Source organism: Typopeltis vanoorti, chromosome 10, assembly GCF_054136105.1.
Source record: "Typopeltis vanoorti isolate ZY-2024b chromosome 10, IOZ_Tvanoo_1.0, whole genome shotgun sequence".
Classification (NCBI taxonomy): Eukaryota; Metazoa; Arthropoda; class Arachnida; order Uropygi; family Thelyphonidae; genus Typopeltis; species Typopeltis vanoorti.
Genome location: NC_143558.1, coordinates 74,552,386 through 74,566,413, shown reverse-complemented (window position 1 = coordinate 74,566,413; position 14,028 = coordinate 74,552,386). Strand labels below are relative to the sequence as shown.

General features: G+C 35.5%; 1 protein-coding gene across 1 annotated transcript in view; it reads right to left on the bottom strand.

Annotated features, from left to right (window-relative positions):
* Positions 1-14,028, bottom strand: part of LOC150102513 (activator of 90 kDa heat shock protein ATPase homolog 1) — a 173,536-nt gene that overhangs the window by 78,300 nt on the left and 81,208 nt on the right. Inside the window, exon 4 of the mRNA XM_090399806.1 lies at positions 9,405-9,490. Within this exon, the coding sequence (XP_090255932.1) occupies positions 9,405-9,490 (86 nt within the window). The remainder of the gene's footprint in view (positions 1-9,404; positions 9,491-14,028) is intronic.

The window sequence follows — 14,028 nt, the reverse complement described above, 5'->3', positions numbered from 1 at the left end:
TGAAAGTTCTGTTAGTCAGCAACTAGAATCAAACCTCTCTTCTGTATATCTAGTGTCATGGTATGCTACCAACAATTCCACAGAGAACTTTAGGTATCAACATCATTAAAGAAAGAAATATTAGAAAACTTGATATTAATATATACAGAGATAATTTAAGATGGTATGGTCAATTAAATGGAACAGGAAAATAAAAAAATTACCAAAACAAATGTCTGAAGCAAAAATGACTGGGAAAAGCCTGAAAAAAATCAAGATATATATGAGCTGAAGCAGTTAGTACCTTAAAAGATTATGTGCAAGAAATTTTACAATCAGTTAGCTAGCAGACTGATTTGGAAGCAAGTTGATATAAAACTAATTTTGGTGTATCTCTTCATTTGTTTTAAACTGATCCCAGCACAAGAATCCCATGCAATTAATTCATTTACTATTAAGTCTGGAAAATTACTTTTTTTTCCCTTTCTTAATGAACAGTGATATTTAACTGAGCAAGGTTTAATCCGATGTTCTATTCAATCTTTATATTCCCAGTGATTTTTATCAACATGCATCATCAAAGTTTGCTTTCCTAATGATATATATTTGCAAAGTCAACAATCAAACTTCATAAACATGTAGCTTGTCTGTTTCATAAGTTCCTGTTTATCTAATACATTAGGAAGTGATCATTAGGGTATTTCTTAAAATTAAAAGATTTAAAATTTACTGAATTTTAAAAGGAAACTGCTCATTGTTTTTGCAATAATAAAAGATTTGAAATAATTTCGAGTATATTTAGAGATCATGGTTAGTTTTTAATAATCACTCCTAATAAAATTAAGTTCTCATTGAAAGCAATCATCTTGTTGGCAATGTCATTAAGTGCTGCTGTGGCTTTTCATCCATTACATTACTCTGGAACATGGGAATAGTCTAAGACTGGCCATGATTTTTTAAACCTTTTAAACAGAAATATTTCTGGCCCAGTGGAAAAATAATTGAGAGCACCAGTATAAATTCAAGAATTAAGTCAAGAATATGGGCCAGCAAGGTAACAATTGGTCTTTGTCCATATTTCATTTGAAATGAATGCAGGCGGGATGCTTAAGGGTCAAAGCTGTATAACTGAGAGGAGAAATTCCACATAGCCTTTAAAGGAATGCAGAGAACTGACCAGGGCTTCTGACCTAATGTCCAATCCTCACCTTCTCGTGGTGCACGCTGTTGGGTATCTACCTGGATACTGAACGAACGAGGATGGGCTGGCAATTTGGGATTTAGCCGAACAAATTTTATTCTTATTGGCTTAAACCAATATACAAAATGATGGTACAACATGACAAAATTTCATGCAGGCTGGGGCGTCGCCTGGTTAAACAAGGCCCCCGTTGTTTTCGCCAGGGAACCAGGGCAAACAGCGAAAAGTCAGCTACTGGAACAAATCCTAAAACACATCCCAACTCACTATTACCAGAATTGAAGATCGGTACTATCAACATAAGAAGCCTGAATGGCAAAGAAATGGAGCTAGCTGAGGAATTATATAAGTACCAGATTGACATAATAGGGGTGACTGAAACAAAAAAGACAAAAACTGGTGAGATATTTCTGAGCAATAAATGCAAAATGTTATATTCAGACAATGACAATCAAGGAAAAGAAGGAGTAGCCATAGTATTCAACACAAAATACGAGGCTAATCTTCTTGAATGGCAGGCAGTCTCAAGTAGAGTGATGTGGGAAAATATCAGAATGGGGAATTGGACAATGCGACTTATTTGTGCCTATGGTCCCACAGAAAGTTCTACTAAGGTAGAAGTGGAGGAATTTTTTGATGTTTTAGAAAAAGCAACTGACACAATGAAAAAGGAAAAGTTGGTCCTTGTTGGGGATCTAAATAACAGAATAGGAAATGATTATAAGACATACAAAAATATTTTGGGAAAATTTGGAGAAAAGAGCAAAGCTAATAATAATGGCAAATACCTGTTGGATTTCTGTTCAGAATATGGACTAATTATTACTAACACCATGTTCCAACATAAAAATATGCACAAATTCACATGGAGAGAAGAGGCAAGGAATAAGAAAAGTCTCATTGACTATGTTATTGGTGATAATGATGTCTTCTCCATGGTGCAGGACACCAGAATGTACACAGAATTTGAAATCGGAAGTGATTACTATTTAGTCTTGAGCGGGATAAAATTGAATTTCATACTGAAAAGAATGACATGTAAGTTTTCAAGTGAATAAAAGATGAGCAGCTCTCAGATGCAAACTGAAGACTAAAATACACAAAGATTATAATTTTTGTGTATTTTATTATTATAATATTCAATAATTATTGAAGAAAAAATGAAAGAGTTTGAGAACAGGAACCAAACCTTGGAGATTCAGTTGCAAGCCTTGAAGAAAACCCTGATTGATTCAGCCAGAGAGGCATGTGGTGAGGTTGTCTGCAAGGATAGAAAAATCAGAACTCCTGGTGGACACAGGAAGTTAAAGAGGCAGTGAAGGAAAAGAAGAAAGCATATCAAAAGTTCCTAGGAAATAAATCAGCTTGTGCTCTTAGAGAATACAGACACAAATGCAACAATGCTAAACACTGTGTAAAACTAGCTAAAAAAAGTCATAGGAGGACTTTGGCAAAAACATAGAAAATAAATATCAAGAAGGTGGCAAAATATTCGGGAGGTTTTGAAGCAGCTTAGAAATGGAGGAAAGAGTGCTGTAAAAGGAGTTAGAGATGATAAAGTTGACATGAAAATGGGAGAAAAAGATATCCTTGAAGTATGGAGTAATTACTTCCAAAAATTGCTAAATGAAACACTCAACAGGCATACAGTCAGGAATACATATCCATACTTGAAGTAGAAAAAGCCATCAAAAGGCTTGAAATGTGGAAAGGCAGCAGGAGTAGATTATATTCAACCAGAAATGCTGAAATATAGTGGTATAAGTCTTGCAGTGGCTGCACTGCATAGTTCAGAAAGCCTGGACAGAGGGACGAATTCCTGATGATTGGAGTAGAGCTCTAATAGTACTCATATATAAAAAGGGAAATAAAACTAAATGTAAGAATTACAAGAGGTATTTCATTACTGAGTGTTCCTGGTAAGATATATGCAAGTATACTTGAGAAACGATTCAGAAAGATTGTGGAAGAGGAGAAGGTTAAGAACAAGCTGGATTCAGACCAAATAGAGGCTGTCAGGATCAGATCTTCACTTTACGACAAATAGTCGAGAAAGCATATGAATATAACAAAGATCTGAATTTAAGTTTTGTTGATCTGGAAAAGGCATATGACAAGGTGCCAAGAGAGAGAGAAGATATTCAATACGCTACAATTATATAGTGTCAATAGGGCATTATATCAAGCAATACCTAGTTTCTAAGTATTTGAGTTGTAAGTCAGCAGTTAGAATTGAAAGAAGTACAGGAAGATGGTTTAATGTTATATCTGGTGTGAGACAAGAATGTACATTATTCCCTCTGTTATTCATTATCTATATGGATCATATTATGAAGGAAAGTGGTATTAAACATGATATCAAAATTGGAGATGTTAATATCAGCTCTTTGCTTTATGCAAATGATGTTATACTTCTAAATAAATCCACTACAAGTCTGCAAGATTCTTTGACTAAATTGAATAACTGTTGTAATAGATATGGTATGAAGGTCAGCATTAGAAAGACAAAGACAATGAAAATAGGCAGAATCATTGAAAATATCAACTGCATTGTTAATGGAGAACCTATAGAACAAGTAAAACATTTCAGCTACTTAGGCACAATTTTTAGTGAAGATGGTAAATTAAATATGGAAATAGACAACAGAATCAACAAAGCCAATTTGGTAAGAAGTCAATTGAATAAATTCATATGAAATAAGTGATTTCATATGAATCAGAACACTGAATTAGCTGTATACAAGACAGTATTCAAACCAGTTTTAACTTATGGATCTGAGAGCTGGGTCAGAAGTAAAACACTTCACCAAAGACTAGAGACTGCAGATATAAGAGTCCTGAGAAAGATTAGAGGTGTGAACAGATGGCATCAATGGCAATATCATATTAAAAACAAGGATATTAGGAAAGAACTTTACATTGTCGGCATCCAGGAATGCGTTAGCAGAGCTAATCTCATGTGGTCACTTAAACAGAATGGGTGAGGAAAGATTAGCAAAACAAGTGTTCTCTTCCAGGTTGGCAGGAAAATGACCCAGAGGAAGACCAAGATATAGGTGGATTGATATGGTACAAAGTGCCTTAGACGATAGAAATATAAGATCTGATAATGTTATGTCTTGACAAGTAACAGACTGATTTGGAGGAAAATTGTAGATAGGAAGTTAGTAACGATGTAAATTTTTCATGTAGTACTATCATATCCTGTACACCACTTGAGAGTACATGTCAGGAATTTGATGATGATGATAATGATGGATGCAGGCTCCATTTATCGACCCGGTGTTGGGGAAGGTATTGTTGAAACAACCATTTAACCTTATCACAGATATCCCATTCAACTGCTGCATCAAAAATTGTTATCTCTTCATCTCATCTAGCTGTTAATTTTGAAATATCAAGCAGTTGATCAACTCCTTCATATGAAATGAGACTGAAGGCAGTTAACGATTTCTTTCCCCCGAAATATCTTCCAGAAATTTTACTATCCCAGAATTTAAAGCAAAGAATATCTACTTTAAGGCCTTTGACAAATTTTATTTCTATTCTTTTATAAACTGTTGGCAAATGGAGAAGGGATTAACTACTCCACAGGATAGTTAGATCTAGATTCTTAATTGGTACTAATCCTGACATGACATCGCTGTTTTCCAATCACAATGTGTGGCAATGTCAAGGCTGGCTGCCAAACTATTATCAACAATAATTTTTCTTCTATGTTTTAGCCATGATTCTGGAGTCGATGGCTTGACTTGTTCATTGCAAGTATTGTTTCCCTTACTTTCAGATGACAAAGATGTCAAAGTAGCCTGGTGAAAGCAGTTAACATTCATATTCTCTTTCCTTTCCAAAGATTTTAAGACTCTTTCCACCCTTTCTCATTAACAACTCTGAATTCTTCACCTTGCTCTTTCCAAGATTTTCTTATTTTCTAAATATGCCTTCAACATTGTTCACGACCTGCTTTTTCAACTTTGTAGATATTCTTGCCTTATCTCAGATCACTAAAACGTAATGAGCTGTGGAATTGGCTACCTCCTTAATATTTAACTGCTTATTTGTAAGCAGTTAAATATTAAGTTAAATAATGAAAAAATGATGCCATGACTTATTTTGTGGAAGAGAAGTTAGAGTAAAGCAAAGCAGCCAATATCTGTCCAGCTATGTTTCCATCATCTACTGGGTCGCAATGCTGCTTGCTGATATACTTGCAACTTTTTATAACAACTGAAGACTTTAATCAATGCCCTCTTATGATTAAACAAATACGCATAGAGAAAAGTAGCTTGATAATTCAAGAATAGGCTTGTAAAAACATGTCTGGGTTGCAAATATGCACATTATAGTTATGCTATTTCAATAGACAAATTTTGACATACTGTCATGATTCCTAAACATTCAATAAATTTGTTAAAATGTTTACTGAATTCTTGAACTTACTTCTGCACAGACAGCATAGCCTGGTTCTGTTAGTGGTGCTGTGCACAGCCAACATTTGCATGTTTATCAGTAGAGAGAAAGAAAGATATGAGAATGGTGTAACTGTAATAGATCTTCTCAAGGTTGGAATACTGCCACCTGTTATTTTCAACATGCTAAAAATGCTCAGGATCAGTAGAATGTTTGTGTTTTGGACTATCGACTGTTCTAATGACATAGAAGACGTTTCTGACAACCAAAGAACAGGTCAACCACACTGCATTAGGATGCAACAGCTTGTGAGGGCTGTAAAGGCATGCCTCTGCCATTATCCTGTGAGAATGCAGAAAGTAATATAGGAAGAGATGAATGTTTTATAGAGAATGATGCCACAAGTACTAACTGATGACCTGGGGAGACACTTCTACTGGAAATGTCTCCAGGTTCTTCTGCTTTCTACTGGACACTTCCTACTACAACTTATGCAGTAGAGGGTGATAAAATCAAAAGGCACCTCTCTGGCAGTACGTGAACAACAGACACAGAGATATCTTCTTCATATGTGAGAAGATTTCATTAATTGAAGAGTCATTTAAATGCCAAATAATTGGGTAAATGCTCCGGATGGTTACCCAACACATGCCACAGTACCCATTATTCAGACAGCTCAATCACCCTGTGTCAGTGATGGTTTGGTGAGGGGGGGGGTTATGTGTCAGTGGGATATCAAAGTCATTTCTGTGAGAAAGTGGTCCAAGCCTCCAAAGTTTATCAAGACACTGTGGTGGAACCTGTGGTATGCAGCCAATGAACACCTTGTTTCACGATAGGTAGTGGAACAAGACTCAGCCCCCTGCCCACAAAGTGAGGACCACATACACAACAGTAGTGGAGACGAATGTGCCCAACTAGTGATATGTCAGTATATCTCCAGTGATATGTCACTGGAGACATACATCTGATTGGCCGTGTGAAAGTTCCAGTTAATCCATTGGGACTTCAAATTGTGATTGGAGCTTGAGGGAGTAGCCCACAAGAAATGACACTCAAGTATTGCCAGTCTGAAGGTGGATTTAGAGTGAATAATGGCAGTGTTTCTGTTTAATGTTGTGTGTACGTGTGAAGGCAAAACAGGGGACATTTCTAATATTTAGTGCTTCTATATGCACATTATAGATGTAGTTTGTATGTGATGAAAGCTATAAATGATTTACTGATAGATTAAAGGTTTATGCACTGTTCAAGTTGTAACAGTATTTATCGCTAGCTAGGTACATTAATGTATGAAATGATTTCTGGGAAAATATCCAATTGCTTGCTAAAGATTCTAAACCTGGTAAGAGAACAGTTAATTAGACTGACAAACAATAATGGTTGCCAGATAAGTGCAAAGTGTAAGGGGATGAAAGTATAAGCCATGTATTCATTGCCTAATGAGGCAAAGGATTTGAGGGTGATGATGAAAAATGAAGATGGTGCTTTGGAGGGCATACATCAAATGAGAAAAATAACTCAATAACTAATAAGTACATTTACAAAAGTTATTTTTCTTTTTATAGGGTTTTGATATGGTGATCTGTATTATGTACTGATTTAAATGCACAGTTTTTTTTTTTAAGTGTAAGCAAACAAAGTTTGCATGTGAAATATCTTCATAACACTACTTGTATATAGAGGCTGCTGACTTCACATCAATTGCCTCAGTATCCCATAATGCAAAGCACACTTCTATAAGGAAGAGTATATTGCTATGCATTTTAGGAAGGGGCACTATCGAGATCACTTTCAACATTAAGTGATGGGAAGGATCAGTGATCCAGATGGTGAATATATTGTGACTAAGCACAGGATTTGGTTGATACACAGAAAAATAATAGATATGAGTTGGAAGTTTTTATGAGACAGGTTCAGAGGTGTTTCATTAAACTGGTCAAAGCCCCTAAATCAGGGGGACCTCAACCAATCTTGGATGGATGGAAATTTTTCAACATATAAGAGAAGAGAAAACAGTGTGTCAAATTCCTAGAGGTCATGTGAGAGTGCAGTAGGCAAGGACATAGAGAACTATATTTTTTTTTGCTCTGAGAGTGGTGAATGTGAGCAAAATCTTTTAGCATAGGCAGCCATGAGTATGCTGTCAGCAAACAAGTTTAGAGAGATATGTTGAGCAATACATTCATAATAGTTAATGTGAGCCTTCAGGCAAGTGTTTGGACTCCATAAAGATGCCATTATACTAAGAAACTGGTTGATTTATTAGTTGCTATTGTTATGTACACTCTCTGTCCAAAAAGAAACCGAACTTTTCAAAAATAGAAGAAACTAGTGGTGCCACCTGTTGTATCTTTTTGTTATCAAAAGCGGCAATCTTCATTAGCGTTGTGTCAACTGTTTATGACATTTGTTTCATTAGAAGCAGAGTTATAGTGCCAAGAGTGACAGTGTGTTTTGAGGAACAGTTGGGAAATGAGTTTCAAACAGATAGTTGCGATTGACTTTTGTGTTACACTTGGTAAAAGTTTTACCGAAACACATCAAATGCTCCAAAAAGCATACAGTGATAAATGCTTATCCCGTACTCAAGTTTACAAGTGGTTTAAGCATTTCAAAGTGGTCGTGAGACGCTTGAGGATGATGAAAAGCTGGGCCGTCCAAAAACTGGACTGAGAGAAGTTAACATCCAAAAAGTGCGTGATTTCATCAAAGAAAACCCAAAATCGCCCATGAGATTGATTGAAGATGAATTGGGATTCCAAAATCAACTGTGCCCAACATTTTGACCGAGAGTTTGGGCCTTCGTAAATTGAATTCGCGATTTGTTCCAAACAAGTTGACCAATGACCAAAAAATGCATCGAATTGAACACTGCAAGGCTCATTAAAACCGCTCGTAAGGACTCAAACTTCCTTAAAACAATCGTTACTGGTGACGAAACATGTTTTGAGTATGAGCCCGAAACAAAGTGCCAGAGTGCTGAGTGGAGACCACCAGAAGAGGGTCATCTGAAAAAAAGTCCCTGGAGAAGTTAAAAGTAAAGATTTGTTTCCACGATTCCAAGGGCATTATCCACAAAGAATTTGTTCTGCCTGGCCAAATGGTCAATGGTGAGTTTTATCTCAAAGTTTCGAAGCGATTGATAGCGAGAATTCGTCGCATACAGCATGAATATCGTGATGCAGGCAGCTGGTCACTTTTGAACAATAATGCACCATCTCATTATTCAAATATTGTGAGACAGTTTTTGAGCAAAAACCAAGTTTGTGTGTTGGATCAGTTGCCATATTCACCTGATTTAGCACCCTGTGACTTCTTTCTCTTCCCCCGATTTCATTTGCCGATGAAAGGAAAATGATACTACACCATTGAAAACGTTCAAGCGGCAGTAACCATGACTCTCAACAGTATCCCAAAAACCGATATAAAAAACTCATTTAATGAATTAATTGACCATGCCAAACGCTGAATCAAAGCTGAGGGAGAGTATATTGATTGAAATAAATTATTTCAATAATTATAATTGGTCTGTGTCTTATTTTCTATCAAAAGTTTGGTTTCTTTTTGGACAGAGGGGGTATAAGCAGATTATGCACTTGTACATAATTATTAATAAACCAAGCAAATTATCTTACTAAACTTGTAATCAAAATTCATTTCAATAATATTAATTTTGTATAACTAAAACTTTTTTAAACAAATATACAGATTTTTTCAATAATTTAGCCTTCAATTTGTTTTGATATGCATATATACATAGAAGGAATAATAAAATCACCCATCATATAACCAAAGAGGTAGAAAAACTTACATCTACATCTTCGATATCATTCTCTTCACTAAGATTAGGAATTTCAAGACTGCCCTTCACTTCCTTATCGCTGTTCTTCAAAAAACCTTCCGAAAGAAATTTCATCTTCAATATATTTAAAGAAATTCATTGCAAACACTATTTTTTCCTTTATAACATTAAGTGAACAACAAAAAAGCATTTTGTAAATTATACTTGCCAAGAAAATATATTATTTATTCCTTTACCCAACTTTACATAAAGTTTGCATGTGAAGTATCTGTGAAGATATTTAACGCGCATAGAGGCTGCTGACTACACATCAATTGCCTCAGTATTCCATAATGCAAAAGCACTTTATCATAAGGAAGTGTACACTGTTTGGAAAGAAATAACAGACACCAGAATGTGAGGAACAAAAAGCCACGGCATCCACCTTAATAACATGTAGGAGCTCCTTTTGCTGTGATGATGCAGCAATCCTTTGGGACATACTTTCCACAAGAATATGATAGTGATCAATGGGAATTTTGGATCATTCTTCCTGTAGGTATGTAATGAGGTCCTGGACTGTTGTGGGGGTGGATGTCCCTTGACCTTACCTGATGTTCCAGTTCATCCCACAGATGTTCAATAGAGTTGAGATAAGTACTCTGTGAAGGCCAGTCAAGTGTGGTGATGTTCATGTCCACAAACTACAGTTACAGCAGCAGCCTTATGATACGGTGCATTGCCCTGTTTCTGTCAGGAAATGGTTAGTTCTGTAGAAATGCCACAAAGTAAGATGGATTGCATTGTCCAGAATGTTCAGATATTGGAGTTCAATGTTCGTGGCAACAGAGGTCTGAGACCAAACCAGGAAAAACACAACCATACCACCGCACTGCCGCCTCCAAATTTCACGGTTGGGATTTATGCACTCTGGAAAGAGATGTTCACCAGGAATTTGCCACACTCGTCCATCTGCTCAGTAGAGGATGTAAGTAATGTAGGTAACATTTTTTTCAGGTAATGTGACTTGCATATTGCAGTCCTACCAATGAAACCAATGCTGTGAGCTTCAGTTCTGAATGTTTTTGTGCAGATTGTGTGTCAGCCGATGAATGGCAGTTTTTACACATTATTCTTCGTAGGATCCTACAGTTGGTGAGTGTGGTGGATCATCCAATGTGGGTAATACTTAACACTTGCAGTTGACTCCCTAAGCTTCCATCTCAGTATGTTATCAGTGAATGTTGATCTGAGATGGCCCAATTTGACAACAGCTTGCCAAACAGATAGGCCTGCAACATGGCATCCTATCACAATGACTCTTTCAAACTCAGTCAGTTCCCTTCTTGCAGCCATTTCACCTGGACACAATTGCACTGACTTGGGAGCATCATATTCCTCCAATTTATACCAGCTACAAACATGACTCATTAAATGGCACAATGCACCTTGCCCATGGGGGTGTCCATTGACTCCTTTCCAAGCAGTGTATACTGCTATTGGGATGTATCACTACTAAGATCAGTTTTGACCTTTGAGACAAGGTGTATCAACTTATTAAAATACTTGGGATTAGATAGTTATAAAAGATTTTTCTCACTTGGTGCAAAGTAAATTATACTTTCCAAGAAATTCTATTCTTATTTAACAAACACTTGTTTTGCTCATCTTTCCTCTCCCATTCTGTTTAAGTGAATGAACTATCTACTAATACATTCCTGAATACTAACAATGGCAAGTTCTTTCCTAATATCCTCATTTTAATATGAGACTATCATTGATGCCATCTGTTTTCTCCTTTAATCTTTCTCATAACTCTCATATCTGTAGTCTCCAGTTTTTGATGAAGTGTTTTATTTTTAATCCAGCTCTCAGATCCATAAGTTAAAATTCGTTTGAACACTGTCTTGTATATAGCAAATTTAGTGTTTTGACAATTTCTTTCTTCCATAAAAATTTATTCAGCTGACTTCCTACCATACCAGCTTTACTAATTCTGTTGTCTATTTCCATATTTTCAGTCATCGTCATTAAAAACTGTGCATAAATAACTAGTGTTTTACTTAGTAATAATATTTTTGGTTTACAGATCAAGTGTTGATCAATTTTATTAACTGAACCAACTAGTTTCACCAAACTTTAACTGCTGGTGTCTTCAGGGCACTTACATATAGGTTGAAACAATCTCACAATTATGTGTAACTATAAAACTGACAAAAATAACTGTAAAAAACTGACTAGAATAAATACAAATAAAATAGTATCGAACGTGCATGAAACACATATCGGGTGTACAAGATTAGCTAGCTGTTGTTGAGGAACTTTCTATAGTTTGTATTAAAGTTCATTTCTTTTGTTTTTAAAGATTTGATTAGGGTTTTCCATATCTCTGGGAGTATTAGGTCTTGATTTTTGTTAAGGTTGATAGAATGGGCGACTGTGGCTGCTTCTTTGAAAATTCTTGAATGGTAATCTTCCTCTAAGTAAGGGGAACAACTTTTGTCCCACTCAATGACATGGTTAGTTGTGGAGAAATGAGATGATAGGCCAGAAATGTCCTGTCTGTTGTTTTTGATATAGCCAATGTGCTCTTTTTGCCAGATTTCAAGGCTTCTTGAAGTCTGTCCGATGCAACTAGAGCCACACGAGCATGGAATATTATAAACTCCAGCATATTTATAGAAAGGGTGGTTGTCTTTTGGAGATCTTAGTAATTTATGAATAGATTCTATTGGTTTAAATGTTACTCTTATTTTGTGTTGTTTGAGGAGGCTGGCGAGCTTGTAGGAAATGCCACTTACAACAAACGGAATTGCAATAGTTTTTATATATTGAATATCTTCTTGTTCTTTTTTGATGGTTCAGAGAAAAGGACTTTATTGACTAGTCTTCTTGGATAGCCGTTCAAGTACAGAATATTCGTGAACTACTAAGATCTCCAAAAGACAACCACCCTTTCTATAAATATGCTGGAGTTTATAATATTCCATGCTCGTGTGGCTCTAGTTACATCGGATAGACTTCGAGAAGCCTTGAAATCAGGCAAAAAGAGCATACTGGCTATGTCAAAAACGACAGACAGGACATTTCTGGCCTATCATCTCATTCTCCACAACTAACCATGTCATCGAGTGGGACAAAAGTTGTTCCCCTTACTTAGGGGAAGATTACCATTCAAGTATTTTCAAAGAAGCAGCCACAGTCACCAGTTCTACTGTCAACCTTAACAGAAATCAAGGCCTAATACTCCCAGAGATATGGAAAACCCTAATCAAATCTTTAAAAACAAAAGAAATGAACTTTAATACAAACTACAGAAAGTTTGTATTATCAGCAACAGCTAGCTAATCTTATACACACGATACGTGTTTCACGCACGTTCGATACTATTTTATTTGTAATTATTCTAGTCAGTTTTTTACAATTATCCTCGTCAGTTTTATAGTTACACATAATTATGAGATTGTTTCAACCTATATGTAAGTGCCCTGAAGATGCAAACAGTTAAAGTTTGGCAAAACTAGTTGGTTCAGTTAATAAAATTGATCAATACTTGATCTGTAAACCAAAAATATTATTACTAATTCTCAGGATCAAGAAAATAAACCTTCATTATATTATAGTGTTTTACTTGTTCACATTCGGAATAGTTCATATTTTCAAATGTTTCTATTTTCATACCAGCCCTGTTACAACAGTAATTCAATTTAGTCAAGGGAATCTTGCAGACTTTTACTGGATTTATTCAAAGCATAACATCTGGATAAAGTAAAGAGGAAAGATTTTGATAGATTTAATACCACTTTTCATAATGTGATTAACATAGATAATGAATGACAGTAGAGATAATATGCATCTTTGTAGCAGACCTGACTTAACATCAAGCAATCTTCCTGTACCTCTTTCAATTCTAGCTGCTGACTTACAGCTTAAATAGAGGCTATTTATATAATGCTTGATAATAATGTCCCATTTACACCATATAATTGTAGCATTTTGAAAAATTTTCCTCTTGGCACCTTGTCATATGCCTTTTCCAGATCTACGAAACTTAAAAACAAATCTTGTTATATTCAAGAATTCTCAACTATTTGTCTTAAAGAAAAATCTGATCCTGACAACCCCTATTTGGTCTGAATTCAACTTTTTCTCCAAGATTTCCTTCCACAATTTTTCTTAGCCATTTCTAAAGTATACTTGCATGAATCTTACCAGGAACATTCAGAAGGGAAATAAAAACAAACTTAAAAACAAATCTTGTTATATTCAAGAATTCTCACCTATTTGTCTTAAAGAAAAATCTGATCCTGATAACCCCTATTTGGTCTGAATCCAACTTTTTCTCCAAGATTTCCTTCCACAATTTTTCTTAGCCATTTCTAAAGTATACTTGCATGAATCTTACCAGGAACATTCAGAAGGGAAATAAAAACAAACTTAAAAACAAATCTTGTTATATTCAAGAATTCTCAACTATTTGTCTTAAAGAAAAATCTGATCCTGATAACCCCTATTTGGTCTGAATCCAACTTGTTCTCCAAGATTTCCTTTCACAATTTTTCTTAGCCATTTCTAAAGTATACTTGCATGGATCTTACCAGGAACATTCAGAAGGGAAATAACTCCAATTCTCATATTCAGTTTAATTTCCTTT